Genomic DNA, 23,653 nt, shown 5'->3' on the forward strand with positions numbered 1-23,653 from the left:
TCGCTGTTGAATAGTGAACCTTAAATATTAGATTAACAATTAGAGGGCATTAATCATCGTACCGTATCCCGGATAATAATTATCATTTATTATAATAAAAAATAATTATGTATAAATCATGAAATTAATTTATAGTCGACTACTTAATTAGGGGATGAGAATATTTTTTTTAAGACATATGTATGTCAAAAATTGATGTCTTATCTATTATATTAAATTTATCATCCTTTAACTAATTGATTAGTCTAGGACCTATAATTGTCACTTATGTGGTAAAAAAAAGTAATTTGTTCACCTCAATATCCCTGTCAACTCGTCCCTAGGCCAATACAAAAAAGATAAATTACGGATGACTACTAACCATTAATGCAGTGGTCAAAGCATGAGAGAGGACATGCTCAAATGTGCCAACTTTCAATCCCTTGACCTAATATGGTAATGCTCACTTCAACCACCGCATCGCATTGTCCTGAGGGATCATATAATTGTCACTTATAAAAAATGATAATCCCAATTAATTTTATTGATTATCTCTATGATGATCAGCTCGGCTCTATCAAAATTTTCTATCGATCATCAGAATAAATTACAAAACACACACGATAGCCAGTCCAGCAGCCATGTAGCCCTGCATTCCTTTTTAAAATTCATGGTTGTAAATATAACAATAAACTTGGAGTCGGCAACCGTACCAAGGTGGAGCAAATTTAATTATTCGATATTTATAGGAGTTCCATGAAAAATGTTGGTTTTCATCCAACTGTTTTTTTAGTGACAATAAATCCGAATTGACCGAGAAATCGGCCACGGGTGCGTGGTGAGTCGTGTCGTCCTGCGAGCGAAACCCTTGCCTTTTTACTCTGCGCCTTCGTCGACGGCCGGCGACGATCATGGCGGTGGAGATGGCGACCATGGCAGCGGAAATTGGACTCTCCGTTCTGTCTTCCGGTTCCTCCTCTGCTTCGTGTCTACCATTCCGATGACCTCCTCTGGCAGCTGATTCCCAGGGTGCGCACGCGCCACCTCCACGCCGCGCTCTCTGGGGCAGTCCTCTCGTACCTCTCGTTCGGAGCCTCCTCCAGCCTCCACTTTTTCATCCCGATGGCCATGGGGTACTCCTTTATGCTTCTCTTCCGGCCATACGCCGGCGTCACCACTTTCTTCTCCGGCTTCGCTTACCTCATCAGATGGTTAGCCCTCGAACCGAATGGTTCCAGATGCGTTCTCAATTTTACTTCAGGATCTGTTGTTTTCCTTTTACCGATGGAAATTTGAATGATTGGGGAATTTGAGGTGATTTGATTTCACGAAAGGTCTCTTCTAAACAATCTTCTAGAAAGGATAAAAAAAACTATTTTCCTTGTTGTTCTTGGCATCGTACTGAATGTAATGATCCGAATTATTAATTTACGATCTGTTTTTTTTGAGGATGTTAATTTTTTTCTCATTTCCTTTACAGCCATGTATATTATATGAGTGGCGATGCGTGGAAGGAAGGAAGGATTGATGTAACTGGTAATGATTTCTTATTTGAATTTAGTTTGGCGCTTCACGTATCAATCATTAGTTATATGAGTATTATTTTACGCTACAATGAGTTGCCTTTTAAATCCAAATTAAATACTACATTTCTCTATAAAGTATTGATTTTTATCTTAAGACATCTTGTTTTTCGGTTTGATATTTCTTCTTTATGCTCCAGAAAATTCTCTAAGTGCTGAACCATACTCATTTCATTGCCTTTTGCTTTAGAAAATTCTCTAAGTGCTGAACCATACTCATTTCATTGCCTTTTGGCCTTGAAAATAAATGTTTCCCTTAGCGAAGATAGGCTCTTTTTGGAAGTAGATATTAGTCTCTCTTTGGAAATAGATATACTCTTCAGCTATTTTAATGAAGGTGGTAAGAAGTAACAGTTATTAACTTTTCTGATATTGGTTGTTTGTGTTTTATGCCAATTCAAATAATATACAGAACAATCAGCCATAAGTAACTGATTTACGATACTTTACCATTTGATTGGAGACGGACAGTGGGGGGGTAGAGAGCCAATAATATATGAAACTTAACTTATGTAAGACCCCTATGTGGAACCTTTATACTAATAAACTAAATCTTTCATGCAACAACAGTTGCCGACAGTGCCTTTGACTTTTGGCTCAATATGGCTACTTTATCAATGACAAATGCAAGAATATCTAACATCTTAGAAGTTAGCTTTTATGTTGCTTTTTATCCTCTTGAAATATTGTAATACTGATCAATGAGCTTTCTATCTCTGGAAGTATACTTTGGAGTTTGGTGATTCCTTCTTGGAAGCATAAAAATTTACAGCACATGCAACAATAATTGCTTGACCACTGTTCATGTGTCTGTTTGCCCTTCTCCTCGTTTTCATTTGGAATAAATGGTGTAGCATTTTCTTGCTAAAAATAAATTTGTTAGTATTGCTAACTATATCACTATATTAACTGCGTTTTGTTATTATACAGAGATATTGTCATCACATCGTTACTATGTTAAGTTATTGTGAACAAAAGTCTGAAACTCACCAACTTAGTTATATACCATCCTAAGTCAAGATTTCGTAGAGAGGTCAGTTGTTACTGTCCATAGTCATTTTAGGCAGTCAACATGCTTTCTTACTTGCATAGGCAAATATGCAATAAAAACCTGAGCTATTGGTGCAATGTTAGATTAAGACAAGAACTCTAAACTAAGCATCCCGGTATCTGGCAGTTTTACATTTTCTCAACTGAATGTGATTTCATGTGGTTAGTATCATGATCAATTTGCAAATGCTTAGTGAAATAGTTTATCAGGTAGAAAACTCAACTGGGTTTACATGTGTCATCTTCTTCAGAGAAAATTCCAGGATACACAAAAGCAAACTAGCATTTACACGAATATAATACCAAAATTTTTATCTTCTTGTCAGTCAACAAGGAAATGCCATTGATATGCATCATGTATAATTAGGGTTGTAAACGAGCCGAGCTCGAGCCAGCCTAGGCTCGAGCTCAACTCGAGCTCGGCTCGGGCTCAAGCTTGGGCTCGACTCGACTCGAGCTTGCTTGAGCTCGCTCGAGCCTGTAGAGTTGGGCTTGAGCTCAATTTTTTTTAATAAATAAATTTATATATTATATATTATATATTATAAAAATATATATTATTACTGGCTCGTTTGGCTCGACGAACCACTGAGTCAGTAATAATTAGGCTCGAGCTCAACTCAATTTCTAATCAAGCCGGCTCTAACTTGGTCAACTTTGACTTCAAGTCAAGTTTTGACCGAGCCGCTTGTAAGCGGCTCATGAGCATCTTGGCTCATTTGCACCCCTAGGTATAATTAGGATAAAAATAGAAAAGAAGGAAATAGGACGAGAAAGGAAATAAAGATGGAAGGATAGCCCATTTTCCTCGTTAGAATGTACCCACTCCCTTAGCTCTTCTTGCTCAACCTCCTTAGGAACCCTTGTCTCTTCACTATCCACCTTTTCTAGTCTTGGTATTGGTAAAGACAACTTTCTCTGTAATGGATGTATGAAGATGTTGAAATACCATCTTTAACATTATGTGTAACGCTGGAAGCATTGACACATGCTTCTCTTTCTTCTTCTCAATTATATTCAATTCTACTTGGGGCACGAAAAGAATACTGACGTGCAAAGGGCCGCTGTGGTAGGGCACAATGCCTCCCATAATTTAATTGTCTGTAACTTGTCGTGGGGTTGATGATACTAGGTCGTTTGGGGTGAGCAATATCACGTTTTACTCCGTTAGTCATCTTAATACTAATGTCCATATAATCAATTCACATTTAAAGGCATCTTACTTCCGGAGTATAAACAGTTTGCCTGTTGTTATATGGAACTTGATGAGAATTTTTGTGCTTATTATCTATATTTGGCTTTATTAAATCACACAACTGTCTTCATTGTAGGATCCCTAATGGTGTTAACTCGTAAAGTTATTTCATGTGCAATGAATTGCAGTGATCGGCTACTTAAGGATGAAAACCTTAGTGAGGTTCAAAAAAAGCATCGATTAATATGTTGTCCTTCCTTGATTGAATATATTGGTTATTGTCTCTGCTGTGGAAGCCATTTTGCGGGGCCTGTATTTGAAATGAAAGATTATCTTGAATGGACAAAACGCAGAGGGGTGAGGACTATATTTTATTTTATATATATGTTCTGTGGAGACCAAATGTATCTTCATTAGATTATTTTTTTTCCAGTTGATCATATTTTAATTTTTGGCAGACTTGGTCTCCTCATGACAGTCCATTGCCATCACTTCTTGGTGCAACCTTGCATGCTTTACTACAAGCTGCCATACATATGGGTTTGGACTTGCAATTGGTGCCAAAATTTCCTCTTTCTCAGTTCAATGAACCCATATACCAGAATTGGGGTTTCTGGCAAAAGTTGTTCTACCAATACATGTCTGGATTTACAGCTCGGTGGAAGTACTACTTTATCTGGTCAATTTCAGAGGCAGCAATTATCATATCTGGTCTGGGTTTCAGTGGATGGTCAGTTTCCTCTCCGCCTAGACCACTGTGGGACCGTGCTAAAAATGTTGATGTTCTTGGTGTGGAGTTTGCAACTAAGCACCGTTCAATTGCCACTCGTATGGAACATACAAGTCAGCACTTGGCTATGTCACTGTGAGTTCATAAACTTTGGTTTCTTATGGAATTTGATACTGTGTTTATTAATTGTATTGAAAAGCACAGAACTTGCCATTCATTTCTATATAATGTAAAATGTGCCCTCGTAAATGACTAGTCGTTTTAGAATGAAATGAGCTCTGCCTTAATTCAACATGGTATTAGAGTCAAGTGCATACCTCTAAGTTATAAGGGCGCAAGGAGGGTATGCTGAAGTTAGGATACTCCACACTCATTAGTCCCACATAGATAGTGTGGCAGTCTATTGATTTTATAGTAAGAGAGTGACCTCCTTCTATTGACTAGTTATTTTGGGGTGGAATGTGCTCCACCTCAATTCGGCAATTACGAATACCAATTCTCCATCATCGTCTAGTGTATTGAGCAATATTATGGTTGTTGGGCTTGTACTTTCTTGTGTTGATAAATGGCTAGTGTGCTGAGATATCATACACATGTCACGTGTATTTATTATGGTTGCTTGGTGTTAAAATTCTCAATTTAACTGGCACTGTTTTACTTGCTCTTGCATTTTTTTTTTCTTAAACTGAAAGCCTTAAGTGCAAATTGCATGAGAAATAAATTAACAAGAGAAAAAGTTTCATAGGAAGGATTGGATTACATATCCATTCAAGCACCATTTCTCTGTTTGTAGATATTAGGACATTACATGTAGAATCCACTACCAATGCAGAAGGAGAAAATAAGACGCGTCAGTTTTACAAACATTATGAAATATCCTATCTCTAAGTTGATGCCAAATGACTTCAGAACAGGCCCATGTGATTCCATCAATTATCCTTGTTAGTTAGATGATAATCCAATAGATATAACTTATATTTGATGGTGAGAAGTTTTGTAGTGTGCTTCATGAAGTTGCTTCCATCCATATATAATAATTTCACAACTGAAAAAGCAAATGAGGATGAATGAAACGAACAGGTGTCATCTAACAGAATGTTCCATGACTTCAGAAGTTTCAATTTGTCATGAAGGATAGTCTTGCCAAAATATATAAGTTTAGGTATGGTGGATACCTTCTAAAGTAAAGTTAAGCCAGTGAAGTGAGTTCCACCAATTGACATTGCTTGCGGCCAAGACTAACCTGAAACATTCATTTTATGCAACTCTGTAGTTTATCATGATACTCTTTCTTTTATTAACTTCGAGTCCTTCCTCAACTTCACTAGATTATAATGATCAATATGCTTTGATTGTAATGATATTTGAGTGGAGCGTGTAATCTGAGAGGCTATGTTGTTGCAGATGTGTATGAAAGGCTTATTCAGAAAGGGAAGAAACCTCGATTCTTTCAGCTGCTGGCTACACAGACAATTAGTGCTGTTTGGCATGTAAGTTATTCACGAAGTCTGCTCTTATAATTCTGTAGGGACTTGTTGTTCTATGTCTCCTTGCTGCAATATTTGCTTGAAGAATAGATTCTAGGCTAACAAAGAGGTATACTTTTCTAGGGCCTTTTTAATCTGTTTAGGATAAATACATAGATTTAAGTATGTTCTTTATTGAAGTTAGCTTCTAGGAACCTATAACATCAACAATAGTCCGTATATGCAATGAATTCCTATTTCTACCTACATAATGAATCTCTTAAAATAGACCTTTTATATCAATAAAATCCAAAATTTTGACTAAATGATATATACAAAATAAAGATTCATGTTAGTGAATATAAAGAAGAGTAATTGTGGACCAAACTTTTCTCTCAGTACTGATGAGATCTTTCCAATTTACACAGGGATTATATCCTGGCTATATTATATTCTTCGTTCAGTTGGCATTGATGATTGCAGGTTCACGGGTAAGGAATTATGAAAACTAATCTAAACTTGCGTATGATTTTATGTTCTTGTGTTCATAAAATTTAACTAAAGTTTTTGATGTTTTTTTTTTTCTAATGTTGCCCTTTCTTTACATTAAACAGTTATCTACAGATGGCAACAAGCTGTCAACCCAAAGTATTATTTGCTGAGAAAGATGCTCACGCATACAAACTTTGCCTGCACTCTTCTTGTCCTCAATTATTCCTGCATTGGTTTCTTGGTTAGCATATTAAACTTTTCATAATTGGTTAGCAATCATTATAGTGTCTGTTTATCGAATCTGGTCCTTTCTTAGCTTTAATATTCTTGGCCAGCAGTATCCTTTCCATAATGGATGATGTTTTGCTTAATCTAACAAGAAACTTGGGCTTCCTTTTTGTTTCGAACAATAAACATGGACAGTATATAACATTTTATCAAAACAAACCCTTAACAATGAGAGTTGGCCAAAAGGTACTTTAATGTTCATTTTTAACCAAAAAGCACTGCTCTCTAACTTCTTTTTTGTCCAAAATACCCTTAGGTTTATTATTTCCCTGCAACTGAATCCAGTTGACTGCAAGCTGATTTGATTCATGCTACCAAAATCATAGATCTATACTATTCTTAACTTTGAGACACCCTAATTGATTAGCAAATCAGCTTGCACTACCAAGTTCATAGATTTATACCATTCTGAACTTTGAGACACCCCAAATTGAACATATCACATTTCCATATTTACATTTTTGCTTCAGTTGCCATTCTAAACAGTGAAAGACAGTTGCAAGCTAATTTGCAAATCAACTTACAGTCAATGCATGTCTGTTTTTTAAAGCAGCATCAGCTTGTTATCCCTAAATCACATCATTATATAATACTGCATTTTGAGACTCCTGGTTTAACATATCAGGCATCCATGTGCCCACAAATAATTTTTTTTTTTGCCCATTTTCACAGTGCAAGCTGGTTTGCAAATTAGCAAAACTGTAAACCTGATATTACTCTCAGGGAAATAACAAATCTAGGACAGGAAAAATGAAGCTGAAATGCTTTATGTTAAGAGTGGAATATTAGGTCTCTTTGGTAAAAACCCATCATGAGGGCACACTTGATCAATTCTCATTATCAAGGGTGGGCATGATCTCGTAAAATCCTTGACAATATATTTAGAACTGTCAAGTTTATTTTGCATTAGGGAACATGAGATCATATACCTAAAGATACTTATGGCTGGAATTTTCTATCATCTGTAAGATTTGTTTATCTGACGTTTTCCTTATTCCGTAGATTCTGAGCTCCAAGGAGACTCTTGCATCCTACCGGAGTCTGTGTTTTGTTGGAGCCATTGTTCCCATTGTGGTTATCCTGCTCAGTTACATTATTAAACCCGCAAGACCTGCAAGACTCAGAAAACCCAGTGAGGAAGACCCTCATTTTTCTGTGCTGGCAAAAGAAGTGAAGGAATTTAGCAAATTTCCTGTCTCTTTTAGAGTTTACCTGAATAAATCCTATTTTCTAGAGCTGGTAAAAGCCATGTGCAGTACCAATTTTCCTCCTTTCTTTTCTAGTTTGTCTCAACAGTCAGCTTGAGGCATTCGTCAGCTGATCTCTGCTACTTTATTTAGCATTTTCCCCCTTTGACGCTTGATTAATCATTTTGGTATGATCAGTAAAGCGGCATGATCCCATCATCAGATTCTGTGATTTCATATGAATGTATGGTAAAGCCTGATTGCTCTATAATGCTAAAATATTGTCCGTGGACAAAGAGACCGATGCAGTCTAAAATTAGGAGGATTAGATTAAAAGTTTTTTTAGAAGTTAAGTTTTTAAAAAAATTGTTATATTTATTATGGTAAATTAGGTTTATGTGTATGAGAGAACTAGTTAAGAAGATCAGGCCATTCTAAGAGAAGACCTTAAAACTGTATCATAAATCTTTTGAGTTATAATATATATATATATATATATATATATATATATATATATAGATTTCATCTCCTTGTGATTATATCCTCAAGCTGCATCAATTCGATATCAAAACTCTGCCTGAATTTGTTCAAAATTTAATGTTGCATCACTTCTACTCTTCATGTACTCCACTAAAGAACCCTCCTTTGCGTCCCAAAAAACCACCCACCCTTCTTGTAACTTTTATTTCATTTCCCTGGGCTTTGTGTTACTTCGATCCATTCTAACATGTATTTGAAAAATTAGCTTTCGTACTTGTGGTAAATTCTTGCTGAGTTCATGTTTTTCTCACTTCAATTTTGTTTTAACACTCAATTTATTGTATTTAAGGTTCTTAAATGCACACCTGGATTAGTAGTTGTGCTATTATTTTCTCCTCAACTAGAGTTGACTTGCTACCATGGCCAACTTGTCGAAGGTAGAAGACAAAATCTCGCCTCCAATTTTATTATTTTGGTAGAAACTATGAAAATTCTCTCTTCCTTTTGCCAATTTATCAATGATTTCTGTAAATTTTGTTAGATCCTTGAGCAGTTTTACTCTATCATTTATTGACAAGTCAAAAGATGAAACCAGTTTTACTCTTTTCACTTGGCTGCTAACTTTTTGGAAGAATCTATTCAATGAGCAGTGGGACATTCTTTTCTAATATATATGTGCTTATTTTCTTATGAATTCTTTTAGTTTCAGTTCGATTAGATCAGATCAGATCTGAGTTGAATAAACTAACCTAAGTTTCTTGCTTCTCTGTCTCATATGATGTCTCATTCAAGAGGCCATTGTTCCTACAAGAGAAGGTAAATATGGATGAACTAGAGAATTACCCCCTCTTCTTCATACTTCTCTCTGAGTTTTTTCATTTCCTTCTCAATTAGCTGATTGATTTACATCACTAGTTGTTGATCAAGATCTGAAAGCAATGAATGATTTAGACCTCTCAACCACATTTTGCACACCTTTTTTTCTTTTGCTTTTGCTGCATCACCAAACAGGAACAGGAAGAATCTCAAGCACTTATTGGACAGAAACTTCCATTGAATGCTTCCACTGTGGGAATCTCACAGCTTTTGTGCTCTTTATAAGACCTGGAAAATCCACATGGGCAAGGCAGACATCTCCATTAATTTTTTTGGCAGTTTTCACATGCAATTATTTTAGTAGCCTCTCTTACAATCTTACAAACAGGCTAACTTATTTTGTTTATTTTCAGTTGAGTCTTTCACCATTAAAACTGTGTTTTTTTTCCTAGTGTGAGGTAATTCTTATGAATGTTCAATTTTGTTAGGTTATTATTATTATTGTTATTCACAGGTTTTTCAAGTGGATTACTCTTGTTTGTTTAAGTTTTGAGATGTAAATTGTGATTGTTCTTGATTAATTAGTGTGAATGTCCTGTTAAAGTAAATTTAAGATTATGGTAGATATTAAAGCCCCGAGCTAGTTCAGCGGCAACATGACATTTCAGTAGTTTTCAAGCACTCATAATTTGATTCCCAATTATTAGGGGTGTAATCGAACCAAGCTAAGCTAAATAGTAAAAGGTTCGAGCTTGGTTCATTTTACTTGAGCTTTGAGGTTGATTTGAGCTTTAATTCTTAAGTTTGAGCTTGCCTTGTAATGAAGTTAAATAGGTCGTGAACACTCAAGCTTGGTTCAAAAATGACTCGTTTAAAAATTAAACGAGTTTAGTTCATTAAGAGGTTCGTAAACATGTTTGTTAAGAGACTCGTGTATGTGTGTGTGTTTATTTACTCTGCACACTCTTGAGCAACTCTCACATGTTCGGGTGCTCGAATGTTCTCTTGAACGTCTCAATTTAAAAAAGTAAATTGGGGCATTCGGGAGTGGGCAAGATAAGAGTATGTAGGGTATCAAATTTTACTTACTTTGTATATATATATGAATTATAAATATTATATAATAATGAGCCGAGTTCAAATTAAACTAATTGAGCTCGAGTCATTCATGAATTATTTAATTTAATTATGAATTGAGTTTGAGCTTAAGGACTAAAGATTAAATCGAATTCGAGCGAGCTGAATTTGAGCTTAGGTATAACAAATCAAACTGATCTTGAAGATGTTCATTAAGGGATTTGGGAATATGTTTATTTATTATATATATTATACACCCTTATCTTGCATATTTTTAGGTGATCCTTACATGTCCAAATGTCCGAATGTCCTCTCGGACATCCCGATTCAAAAAATTGAATTGGGGCGCCCGGGAGAGGGCTCCGGGTGTTTGGATTGGTGAGAGTCGTTCGAGAGTGTACAGACTATCAAATATATATATTATAAATATTATATATTAATGAGCTAAGTTCAAACTAAACTTATTTAATTTTTAAGTGAGTCATTTTTAAATCGAGTTCGAGTCGTTCATAAACTATTTTATTTGATTATGAGCCGAGTTTGAGCTTAAGAACTAAAGACCAAATCAAATTTGAGGTAAATTTGAGGGTCGTTCGAGAGTGTGCATGATAAAGATGTGCAAGATATTTAAAATAAATAAATAAATAAATAAATAAATATATATATATATATATATATATATATATATATATATATATATATATATATATATATATATATATATATATATATATATATATATATATTATATTATATATTAATGAGTTAGAGTTTAAATTAAGTTTGTTTAATTTTTAAATGAGTCATTTTTAAATCGAGCTCAAGTGTTCATGATCTATTTAATTTAATTACAAGCCGAGTTTGAGCTTAACAATTAACAATTAAAAGATCAAATTCTATTCGAGCTGAGTTTGAGTTTAGGTATAACAAATCAAACTTGATCTTGAACCTTGTAAACTCGATTCCTTTTGACCTCTGAGCAAGGAGTTGACTTGTCGCTGTTGGAACAAAAATCAGGGGCTAAATCGATGAGCAGAATGCGAAGATCGAAGGAGAAGATTGCGGTGGCGGATGGCTGCGGCGTTTGAACCTGAAAGGAGTCGAGCCTCATCGGCATCGACGCGATCCATGATCCGATCGAAAAGGTATCACGCTTCTCCCCCGTTGCCGTTGGGAGAAGCACCAATGGAAGAGCAAAATGCGGCCACGGACGACGGCGACACCATGTGATCTGCATCAGCGCCACCTCCGGCGAGCGCTCCCTCCCCGACTCATCTCCTTTTCTTTCTTCTTCCTTTGGTCGGCGCAAGCAAGGTGTTCGATGAATTGCCTAAATCCATTGGCCCGTGCAGAAGCAAGCAACGGAACAGCACAGAGCTGCAGAGGCAACACGACGACGATCACCTTGTGGAAGCATGCCCCTTTTGGTTGGGAAAAGAACGTTCATATAATTTTTACCTAAATAATTAAAAGGCAAAATAAGGTTGAAATATCGATTAACAATTTGCCCTGGGACATTGGTGCTGCCGCAACACTTTTTTATTTTTATTTTTGAGGCACTTAAGATTTTAGCCTTAATTTTCTCGAATTAACATATGAAGTTTGTTTAACACCAGTCAGTATTACGTTGGTGCTGATCTTAGGGTAACCACAACTCTAGACCTATAAACTCAATTTCATTATGAGACCTATTGTGTCATATTATTGTCACATCAAAAATAAAAACTCCACAATTTTATAGATCTCTCTCCATAAACATAAACCTAAAAAATAATTTTATATTGGGTCTCACTAATTCACATATCATTATCTATAATTTTTTATTTACTATCTTTGTTTATAATGATTTATATGCTATCATAAATATATATTTATAATATACATATTAATTAAGCTATTAAAAATATATATTAGTTTTATTTAATAGTTTTTAATAAATTATTAATTTAATAATTAATATAATAATTAACTCTAATTTTAATTTTCACATATGTAAATTTGTTTATAAAAATATAATTTTATGAAAATATTTTACCACATTAGAAAAAAAAACATCACACATATAATAACATAAAACATAAAACATAACATAATTAAATTAATAATTAACTTATTAAAATTTATTAACTTGTGCATGCAGCATCCTCTATCTTGGCACTCATTTGTTTCTTTTTAAATTATTCTACACCTACTATCTAATTTTAGACGTTGGATTCTTGGATTTACAAAATCCACGTCAATTGTAATGCTATTGAATTTATAAAACCAAGAAGTTAAAGTTTTGTAAACTCAGCGTTCCCGTCGCTCTTAAAAGACTAACACCGGCGTTGGTGCTGGGTTTCATGCTAGTGCTGGGTACGAGTCTTTAAAGAAAAAAAAAATGGAATCGTCACATCAACGACCCTCTAGAGTCGGTCCCACGAATATAGAGAGAGGTAAATGTAGATACACAAGTGGAAAGTGCATGACGGAGACGTTAACCCCAGGCAGTGACACCCCGGGGATCGACCCCTGGACCTTTTAGCCACAGAACCATGCACTCCCCATCTGTGCTACGCCTTGGGGACTGGGTACGAGTCTTTAAAGACTAGTACTAACAGTGGTGTTGATTTGCACCACATTGGTAGGGTGCTGGTTTGCGCAAATTAACACAATAGTTGGTACTAGTTTTCGCAAACTAACACTATATTAGTGTTGGCTTGTGCAAATTAGAACCAACAGTGGTGCTGATTTATACCACCATGGTGTTGATTTACATAAATTAACATTAACATGATGTTGATTTACGTAAATCAGTACCAATATGGTGTTGATTATAACAAATAAGCATTGGTGCTTATTTACGCAAACTAGCAACAATAGTGGTGTTGGTTTACACAACGTGCTAGTATTGGCCTTTAAAGACAAGCACGTTGGAGCTGATTTGTAAGAATTAGCATCACCATGCATGCAGGAGAGAGAAAATGATGACGACATCTTGCATACATGAGAGAGAAGAGAGTTACATGTAGATGAAAGAGGGATTAAAAATTTAGATTTTGGTCACGTTAGGTGGCCACGTTAGATGTCGCTCATGGTCGCTCATTTAAGGGCACAGGGTAAAAAAAAAAAAAATCTCTCTTTATATATATAAAATGATGAATCAAGTAATATTGAATCTGGGATAACTGATCTGATTCCACTGAAGTTTTCCATTAATAGATAGGATAAATCGAGAAGCATTCGCTATGGGTGATCCAGAAGTCCAATAACCCTCTGTTTGGATGGGGTGAGGCAAGGTTCATTAATGGAAGGAGAAGGGAGGGGAAGGGAGGAGAAGGAAGGGAAAATAATATATTTATCTTACCCTTGTTTGGAAAGGAGGGAAAATTCATTTGAGAGGAAAGGGATGGAAATGAAGGTTAAATATACAAATTTACAAAAATATCCTCTTATTTTTTTAATAAATCTGCATGTGAAAAAATAAATAAGGATAAAATTAGAATAATTTCTTCTTCTCCTTCCTTACACCCCAAATTGGGGTGTAAGAAATTTCGCTGATTCCCGAGCATGTAAGGGGAAGCTTTACCCTTCTCTCTCCTTCCCCTTCATGACTCACTCTCTCCCAAACAAGTGTAAAAATTCTTTTTACCCATGTTTACCCTTCCCTCCCCTTTACTCACCTCCTCCCAAACAGAGGGTAAGTGTCTTATTTTGAGAAAAAAATTAAGATATGTAAAAGAGAGACTCTAGAAATTGAAGAGTAAGATTAAGGGAAGGAAAATGAGTTAGAGATCCCCATCGAGAAGAAGCAAAATACGAAGTAGTTCGGATCCTTTGTCTCGAAATAACTCTATCCCCATATCTCCTTTCCGATTGGACAGTCATGACATCCTTAAGATGTATGTGGTATCCTTGTGATGTGAAAGACATCTTTGAGATATAATCTGGCCCGTTTGATAGACAAGGGGACACGTGAACAGAGGTATTTCGGGATAGAGAATCTGAACTCAATAGGAAGATATGTTGGTGGGTTGACAAAGAAATTGATTTATCGAAACGACCCTCAATATCAACGAACAAATGTCTCCTCCAAAAGCATCAATCTCAACCTATGTCAAGGATGGAGAAAGAAAGGAAACCAATTGAGAAAGCTTGGTATTGCGACATATAGACAAGGAATAGGAGAAGATCAGAAATAGTCCTCAGGATTATAGTATCATGGTAAGATATTTAGATTATTATCTAGGTATTTTCGATTTGATCTCCGGCTATAATATATTTATAGAATTTTTTACTTCTAAATGATACGTATAACAATAATTAAAGGATCAATGGAGATGAAAGGAGCTTCGGATGGATCAATCTCATGAAATAGAAGAGAAAAATCAGAACAAATACAATGGCATTGCCTACTTATAAAAAAATTTCACTTTAATCACTAATAACTCCGGTCAACGTAAGATTCTAAAAAAACATCAAATATTTATTATATACCGTCTAATTTATTATAAAAAAATTATTATGCTCTTCTAATATTTTAGTAAATGCCAATTTGCACCCAATTATTTTCAAATCTCAGTCCAGTCCACACATCAAATTATTATTTTTTAATCTTAGATTCTTCCAGAATCCCCCCTTCCAAGGGTGGAACTCAAGAAAAAGGAAAATTTATATTTTTCTCAATTTTTTTTTTAAAATTTCAAAAGCCTCTAAAATTTTAATCTCTATGACATTTATTTGTCCGGAGGAAAATCATAATAATATATTTTTGATATGCTGTGTCATTCCAGCTGCACGGCTATGTGTGATTTTACGGTAGCATTTTTTTTTTAAAAAATTGTATTATAAGAATGACAGCTATGGAATTATAGCTCTTATAATATAATTTTAATTTGTTTAATCATATGCTAAGAGTTATGAGTTTATAATTGTTATAATATAAGCATAATATTATAATAATAGTTACGAATTCATAATTACTATAATATAATTTAAAAAATTATAATCATATTGTAATAATTATGATTTCATAGCTACTATAACACATACTTAATATTATAGTAATTATGGTCTATGAACTCGTAGCTTTACATCGTGATTGAACAAATCATTGATTTGATCAAATTGTAGCAAGTATGGTTCGATAGCGGCTATAAAATAGATTTAATGTTGTAATAGTTATAGACTCGTATTTGTTACAACATAATTAAATAAGATCATGACTATGTTGTAGTAGCTATGAGTCTACCGTTATTATAATATATTTAATATTGTAGTAACTACGAATTTATAATTGTTACAATACATTAAATAAATCATGATTATATTATAATAGTTACGATTTAATAGTTACGATTTAATAGCTGCTAATATATATATATTTTGTGTTGGAATATAAATAATCTATTATCGGAGATTTTTAGGGGACTTAGTTGAATTTAAAAATTACACAGAATTTAAATTCAACTTACAGTTGAGCTGACCTAAGCAGATGATCTCAGACTGCCAACAAGGGTTAGTTTTTATCCAAGTGTCAACCTCAGAGTGACTGAGTGAGCAGAGCGTCTGAGCAAAGAGAGGCCGGTCGGGTCGAGCAAACAGGTAAGACTGTCAAAGAGACTTGCCGAGGCCTGCGAGTCGCAGTTTCCTTGAAACAGATTCGTCCACCTCCGACTGTGCTTGCTGTGTGTTATCTGCCTATGATCAGAGTTCGGATCAATGGTCAGAATTAATGATCTTAATGGTTATTATTAGCCGAGCAATCAAACAGCCACCGTTTCACTCAAATGTTGGTTGTTCCACTTGGACAAATTTTGCCCCGATCGGTCCGACATTCGTTACATAGATCGTACTCACACACGAGTCAACTTAGTTCAATGTAATCCGGACCCTAAATTTACACCACCTTATATACCCACACGTGAAAAAGAGTCTCTCCTTATATATTTATTCACATTCTCAATATATATAAATCAATATAAATCAATAAAAATACTTTGAAATGTTGAATTTTCAATGTTAAACTAAAATCCTTTCACAATGAAACATTTTTCTCATTTCTTCTCAGTTCACTTATTCAACATATTGTTTATTAATCTTTCTCTTCGTCTTCATCTTCGCCCACCAACTCTTTAACTTTTGTTCTCCGATGCTTGTTATTTTTGTTTGTTTATGACCTCTTTACTCAATTCCTTATCATTCCCTTGTTTCTCCTCTTCTTCCTTCCGCCATTGACGAAGCTTCAGCAAGGAGGCAACCGGAGGCGAGGCGGCGATGCCATCTCCGCCCTAAAGTTTTCATCTTGCGCTCGATTTGATCTAAAAGGAGTTGACTTGCCGCCGTCGCAAGCAAGATCGAACCATTAAGAATGCCGGCGACGGCGAAGTTTCCTCCTGTAAAGGAGTCGCCGTCGGCGGAGTGGGAGGTCCGACCTTGCGGGATGGTCGTCCAGACGCCGTACGCTGCTGCCTCGTCGGCGGCGGCTGCCGCCGCCGTTCCTCCCGTCCCCAACATCCGCGTCAAGGTCAAGCACGGCGCCGCCCGCCTCGACATCTACATCAGTTCCCAGGCCTCCTTCGGTAAGCTAGCACTTCGATTCACCTCCGTTTCCCTCTTCTTCTTCTTCTTCTTCTGGTTCGATGAGCGCGAGGTGTTCGGCGGCAGGCGAGCTGAAGAAAGCTCTGTCGGCTCAGACGGGGCTCCACCCGCTCGACATGAAGCTTATCTACAAGGACCGGCCGCGCCCGTCGACGGCGTTCCTCGACGTCGCCGGCGTGAGGGACAGGTCGACGGTGGTGCTGGAAGAAGACCCCACAGCGCGCGCCAAACGCCTGCTCGAGATGCGCAAGGCCAACACGATGGAGAAGGCCGCCAAGTCTGTCTCCGCCATTGCCCTCGAGGCCGATCGCCTCGCCTCCAAAGTAATCGTCCAATCCCTTCCCTTCCCCCATTTCTCCGCACTCCTTCTCTCCTCGCCCAATTCATCAAACAGGTGTCGGCGCTGGAGGCGATCGCCAAGAACGGGGGCAGGGTCGCCGACAACGACGTCAACAGCCTCACTGAATCCCTGATGAACGAGCTGGTGAAGCTGGACGCCATTGCCGGCGATGGAGACGCGAAATCCGACAGGAGATTGCTGGTAAAAATCACACCTTTGCTCTGGCTCGCCATTCTCGAGCTGTTCATTCTTCATTCATGTTCATGGTTCCTGCCGAGAACAGATCAAGAGAGTGCAGAAATTTGTGGAAACACTCGATTCGATCAAATTGAAGAACAAGAACAACTCGATTGAACAATTGCACAAACAAGAACATCGAAACAAGCATTCATCTCAGCATCCAATGCTGCCCAAGGCGCCGGTGGTGATGACAATGAACTGGGAAACGTTCGATTCCCTCTCGACGCCGTCGGCCTCCAACACCACCGTCACCGTCACCGCCGCCGCCACCTCCTCCGCGCCGCCCAATCCTCACGCGAGCCTCGACTGGGAGCTATTCTGAGCTCAACTTGCATTGCCATTGAAGTGACCTGCCATGGAAACAATGATCGATGTGTGTGATTGCATTTTGTTGCTGCTCTTTCAATTCTGTTTAGATGATGATGATATATATATACTTTTATCGACTTCTTTATCGAAAATTCTTTTGTGTATAATAAACTCTCAGTAATCATGTCCGATCTGCCATAGCAACTAAGTTCCATTGTATTTGGTGTGATTGTATTATTTTTTTTTAAGCTTAGTACAGAGATCAAATCCCAGGGTGGATGTATATTCCCTGGGAAAAAATTTCTCACACTCTAGCCATTTGACAGATGATTATAAGTTAATTCGATAATTTATCTTTCTTTACTTTATTCAGGGACTGATTTTAAAAAGATATCTAGAATGAGTGTAATTATCGTTTACTATAATAAATTTTATTGTATTTTGTTTTGAAATCATTGGGCAGAAAGAAGAATTTTGTGCAATGTCTACTTATTGGCTTACAAACAAGTCATGGTAAAATGAAAATGATCCAATCGATGATGTCGACTCTTATCATCGACATAGATACAAGCTTGTTACTTGTGCAATATGATGATGTTGGCGAAGGTGGTGATTCCGGTCGTCTTTGCTCTAGCCTCACGGAGACAAAGAGGCACCAAGGCACATTTCAATGTTTGAGTTTAGGGTTTGTTGGACAAAATAATCTACAGAAGATTTTGAAAATTTAGTCGAATTTAAATCTACAAACTTAAATTTAATTTATCTGTTGAAATGACCTAAGTTGGTAATCTGAAGCTGCCAGCAAGGGCTGATTTCTATCAAGTGCCGAACGCAGACTTTATAATGGTCGACCAAGCCGAGCAAGCGTCTGGCTAGAGTCGGGTCGGGGGAGTGAACTAAGCGAACCAAGGACTGCGATGAACACAGTTTTTTTGAAACAGATTCACCCCACCTCCGGCTGTGTTTGAGGCTTTCTTGGGTCGTCTGCCTTTCAGGATACAATGGTGAACCGTGATTCTCACCAAGCACCGATGATCATAACGAACTGAGAGGTACTCGACTGTTATCATGGGCACTCCGCTGAGCAAGAGATGCATGATAGAGGAAAAAGGGAACGTAGATGGAGAGCTTGGTCATAGTCTTCTTATATAGAAGCTCAGACCAATGGGCAACATCTGTTACACAAGTAGCAAAAATATTATTTTACTTTGATCGGTCTGACATTCGGCAAGGGTCATGCTCATACACGAGTCATACACGAGTCAACTTGGTTTAGTACAATCTAAGCCCTGAATTTGCATCCCCTGCGTATCCACGCATGAGAGAGAATCTCTTCCCATGCATTTGTTCACATCATCAAAGCATGTGAATCAATATAAACCAACCAAAATACCTTAAAACTCTCAATGTGGGACTAAAGTCTCATTCCTAATGGAGTTTCATACCTCTTTTCACCTCTTATCTATTCACATATATCCAATAGGGTTTAAGTTTGAAGAAGTTAATGAGATCGAAATAGAGTAGATTGCATAGCTAGTGGTATCGAATGAGGGTATCAATGTGAGCAATCTTCAACACTTGACGTGATAATACAACATGATAGGTCATTTCTCTCTCTCTTTAAAGCCCCCAACACTATGTGCTAAGATAATAAGAACACTCGGTACGTCTTAGTATGTCTTCTTCAATGTCTTAACCATTTGCACTAATGGCTAGTAGTCACCTGTGATTTATCTTATTCGTGTTGGCCTAGGGACAGATTGACGAGGTACTGAGGGCTAGCGAATCACCTTTTGCTATATAAGATGATAACAACACTAGGAGAATGAAGTAAGGTAAGGGTTGATTCTCGATGAAATCGAGAGAAATACCCTTCCATATGATAGACTGCTCAGTTTCATTATTTATCTTTCTACAAATAGTTATGGGGCTAGTTGTATAGGACGTCTGGCCTGTTGGAACCCCAAGGTTGTTTTGATGTGATCAACAAGTTAAGTTAGGTCCTGCGTTGTTTCTAACCTTGTGTCTAAGTGTGCAGGAGCTTAGGAGCACATGTACTCGAGCGGAAGATGCAGCTAGCGAGAAGGACGGCACGTTGTGCGTCCGAGGGACGAGGTGCTGCGGAAGAGTACACTGGCGGACGAGAAGGAAGTGCGCGCGGTGGTTCCGAGGTACGAAAGCTGGAGCGGAAGATTGCTCGGGGAGCAAGAGACGCAGCTAGCGCGAAGGTCGGCACGGGGTACGACCGAGGGACGAAGTCTGCGGATGAGTACGCTGGTGGACGAGAAGGGACACGCGATAATTCCGAGGGACGAGAAGCCGGAGGGAAGCACGCTCGAGAAGACCGGAAGATGGGTTCGGGTGAGCCCTATTCTGGATGTCAGAGATCACCCAAGCAAGCGGAGCCGGAGCAGAAAGACCCGGACCAGAGGCGAGCTGAACCAGAGAAGAGAGCACGGACCAAAAGTCAACTGGGTTGACTTTTGGCTCCGGGGCGCTCGGAACTATCCGGGGCGCCCGGAGCTGTCCGGGGCGCCCGGAGCTGTCCGGGGCGCCCGGAGCTGTCCGGGGCGCTCGGAACCATCCGGGGCGCCTGGAAGGGACTTTTTCACAGGATCGAGCTTTGACTCGATCCAACCGTTGGGGGATAAATTTTATCCCCCCCCAGGGCGCCCGGAACCCATCCAGGCGCCCCGACCAATGTTATAAATATAGCCTTGGTCCAGAAGCTTTTCAACAATCACTCTCATTCTATTTCCAAGCACTTGTATGCTTTAGTTGTAGTTAAGCTTCTGTTTTCTGTGCCTAAACGCTGTAAGAGGCTTCTCCGCCTGAAGGAGTTTTTGAGCTTAATCTTCCTTGGATTAACAACCACATCGGTTGTAACCAAGTAAACATATGGTGCCTCGTCTTTTCTTTTATGCTTTTATTTATCTGTTTAATTCATTTTACAAGTGTTAGCTTAATCGTTCGAGGAAGGGTTGTTTGTTTTTTGACAGGCTATTCAACCAACCCTTCTAGCCGGCCGCATCGGTCCTACAAGTGGTATCAGAGCCGAGTACGCCTCAGAAGGACTAACCGCCGTCTGAAGCAACAAAACGATGGCCGGAGCTAGCGAATATCCACCAGCATTCGAGGGGGAGTTTTCTTCATGGAAGAAACAAATGGAGGTATACCTTAACTCAGACCTTGGTATTTCCTTAATTTTAAAATCTGGTTATGAAGAACCGAAGAACATGAACGGAGAAAGACTCGATCTACGTCTCTGGAACAAAAAGCAACGTAACGAATCGATGGCAAACGGACGGGCAAAATTTCATCTCCTAACCGTGATACCAAATGAAGATCTCAAAAGAATTGGCGAATACAACAGCGCAAAAGAACTTTGGGAAAAGTTCTTAAAACTCTACGAAGAACCAACTGAAGCCCAATCCGACTCTTTGATGGACACCGAGCTACCGACAGAACAGTCTGAGATGGAAGAAATTACCGAGACAGCCCCAACAGCCGAAGTACATCCCGAGAGTGATGAAGGGGGAGAATCTTCGGATAAAAGCAACTCGACAGGGGGAGAATCAACTACCGAAAAGGTAAGTTAGGTATGGACTCGAACCTCTGATCAATTAAATGATTCAATCGAAAAATTGCCTGAAAAGTCTTTCGAATCAGAAATTGAATCATCGAAAGAATTTTTCGAATTAGAAAATCAATTGTCAAACTTGCCTTGCAAATTATTATTAAAAGAATTTTGCAAGTTAGAAATTTTGTCGAAAAACTTTTGTAAATTGCAAAATATTTTTTCGAAAGAATTATGCAAATTAGAAATGATGTCAAAAACTTTCTTCGAATATTTTTTCGAATTACAAATTACTTTCTCGAAAGAGTTTTGCAATTCAGAAAATGAGTCATAGAAAAAGTGTTTCGGATTAAGAAATCTATTATTAATAAATTCCTGCAAATTAGAATTTTTATTAAAAAATTCTTGCAAATTACAAAATATTCTTTCAAACGAATTTTGCACATTGTCGAAAGAATTTTTTATAGCGTCGAAAAATTTTATCAAGTTAGAATCTATGCTATCGAAATATTTTTGTGAACTTGAAATTCAAAAAATAATAGAAATTAACATGATACAAATTGTTGCATGTTTAATATTTTTTGCTTTAAATCTGAAAAAGTGTGACTTAAGAATTTCTGATAAATTAAAATGGAAATTTAAACCTTCTGATTAAAGCATAAAATATATAAATAAATAAATGCATAGAAAATTTCTCTTTATGTTATTCTCTGAAATTTTCTTGCATAAAGCTTTCTGTTTAGAAACTTCTTAATCTTGATGTCGAATGACTTAGAAATTTGTCTTGACTTAGAAATATTTCCCTGAAAATTATTGAAATATAGTTTCAATTTTTTTTTTAATGTCAACCCTTAGATTTCATTTGTACCCCATTTTTATTGTGATCAAAGGGGGAGAAGGGAAAGTATAAGTCTAGGGGGAGGTAGAAAAAATTGAAAATTAAAATTTGGAATGTTTGAAATTTAATTTTTTCTATCATGTTGCATGTTATTGCAATAAACTGTTTAATTTCATATCTATTGTTGACCCTAGCTTAACTTGGGTTGATCACACCAAAAAGGGGGAGATTGTTGGAACCCCAAGGTTGTTTTGGTGTGATTAACAAGTTAAGTTAGGTCCTGCGTTGTTTCTAACCTTGTGTCTAAGTGTGCAGGAGCTTAGGAGCACAGGTACTCGAGCGGAAGACACAGCTAGCGAGAAGGACGGCACGCTGTGCGTCCGAGGGACGAGGTGCTGCGGAAGAGTACACCGGCGGACGAGAAGGAAGTGCGCGCGGTGGTTCCGAGGTACGAAAGATGGAGCGGAAGATTGCTCGGGGAGCAAGAGACGCAGCTAGCGCGAAGGTCGGCACGGGGTACGACCGAGGGACGAAGTCTGCGGATGAGTACGCTGGTGGACGAGAAGGGACACACGGTAATTCCGAGGGACGAGAAGCCGGAGGGAAGCACGCTTGAGAAGACCGGAAGATGGGTTCGGGTGAGCCCTATTTCGGATGTCAGAGATCACCCAAGCAAGCGGAGCCGGAGCGACCAGAGGCGAGCTGAACCAGAGAAGAGAGCACGGACCAAAAGTCAACTGGGTTGACTTTTGGCTCCGGGGCGCCCGGAAGGGACTTTTTCACAGGATCGAGCTTTGACTCGATCCAACCGTTGGGGGATAAATTTTATCCCCCCAGGGCGCCCGGAACCCATCCAGGCGCCCCGACCAAGGCTATAAATATAGCCTTGGTCCAGAAGCTTTTCAACAATCACGCTCATTCTATTTCCAAGCACTTGTATGCTTTAGTTGTAGTTAAGCTTCTATTTTCTGTGCCTAAACGCTGTAAGAGGCTTCTCCGCCTGAAGGAGTTTTTGAGCTTAATCTTCCTTGGATTAACAACCACATCGGTTGTAACCAAGTAAACATCTGGTGCCTCGTCTTTTCTTTTATGCTTTTATTTATCTGTTTAATTCATTTTACAAGTGTTAGCTTAATCGTTCGAGGAAGGGTTGTTTGTTTTTTGACAGGCTATTCAACCAACCCTTCTAGCCGGCCACATCGGTCCTACATGGCCAACATATGACATTTTGTAAAATAAGATGATAATAATACCATACCTTACTCAATCTCCCCTTATAAATATTAGATTCTCGAAATGCACTTCGCCCCTTTAGTGTTGGATATGGAATTATTTACTCTAATATTGTATAATTAGTGGAGTTGGAGCTCATAACAACTAGCTGTTACCTTGTGATTCCAATCAAAGGTAAAGACAAAGACAAATAT

The 23,653-nt window shown here is 37.8% G+C and overlaps 1 protein-coding gene and 1 pseudogene across 1 annotated transcript; both read left to right on the top strand.

Annotated features, from left to right (window-relative positions):
* The first annotated feature begins 811 nt into the window (after window positions 1-811).
* On the top strand, window positions 812-9,789 carry LOC122026411 (annotated as a pseudogene).
* Window positions 9,790-16,426: 6,637 nt separating this feature from the next.
* LOC122028035 (BAG family molecular chaperone regulator 1-like) lies at window positions 16,427-18,118 on the top strand. The gene is made up of 4 exons (XM_042587059.1): window positions 16,427-16,903; window positions 16,989-17,245; window positions 17,317-17,463; window positions 17,546-18,118. The coding sequence occupies exons 1-4, from the start codon at window positions 16,693-16,695 to the stop codon at window positions 17,822-17,824; spliced, it is 894 nt and encodes a 297-aa protein (XP_042442993.1). The 5' UTR covers window positions 16,427-16,692; the 3' UTR covers window positions 17,825-18,118.
* Window positions 18,119-23,653: the final 5,535 nt, after the last annotated feature.

The sequence above is a fragment of the Zingiber officinale genome, chromosome 10A (assembly GCF_018446385.1).
Source record: "Zingiber officinale cultivar Zhangliang chromosome 10A, Zo_v1.1, whole genome shotgun sequence".
In the NCBI taxonomy this organism is placed as follows: Eukaryota; Viridiplantae; Streptophyta; class Magnoliopsida; order Zingiberales; family Zingiberaceae; genus Zingiber; species Zingiber officinale.

Excerpts from the sequence above, each read along its gene's own strand:
- LOC122028035 (XM_042587059.1), top strand. The coding sequence starts at position 16,693 with ATGCCGGCGACGGCGAAGTTTCCTCCTGTAAAGGAGTCGCCGTCGGCG. Across the intron at positions 16,904-16,988 it reads CAGTTCCCAGGCCTCCTTCG|GCGAGCTGAAGAAAGCTCTG; the intron begins GTAAGCTAGCAC and ends GTTCGGCGGCAG. Across the intron at positions 17,464-17,545 it reads AATCCGACAGGAGATTGCTG|ATCAAGAGAGTGCAGAAATT; the intron begins GTAAAAATCACA and ends TGCCGAGAACAG.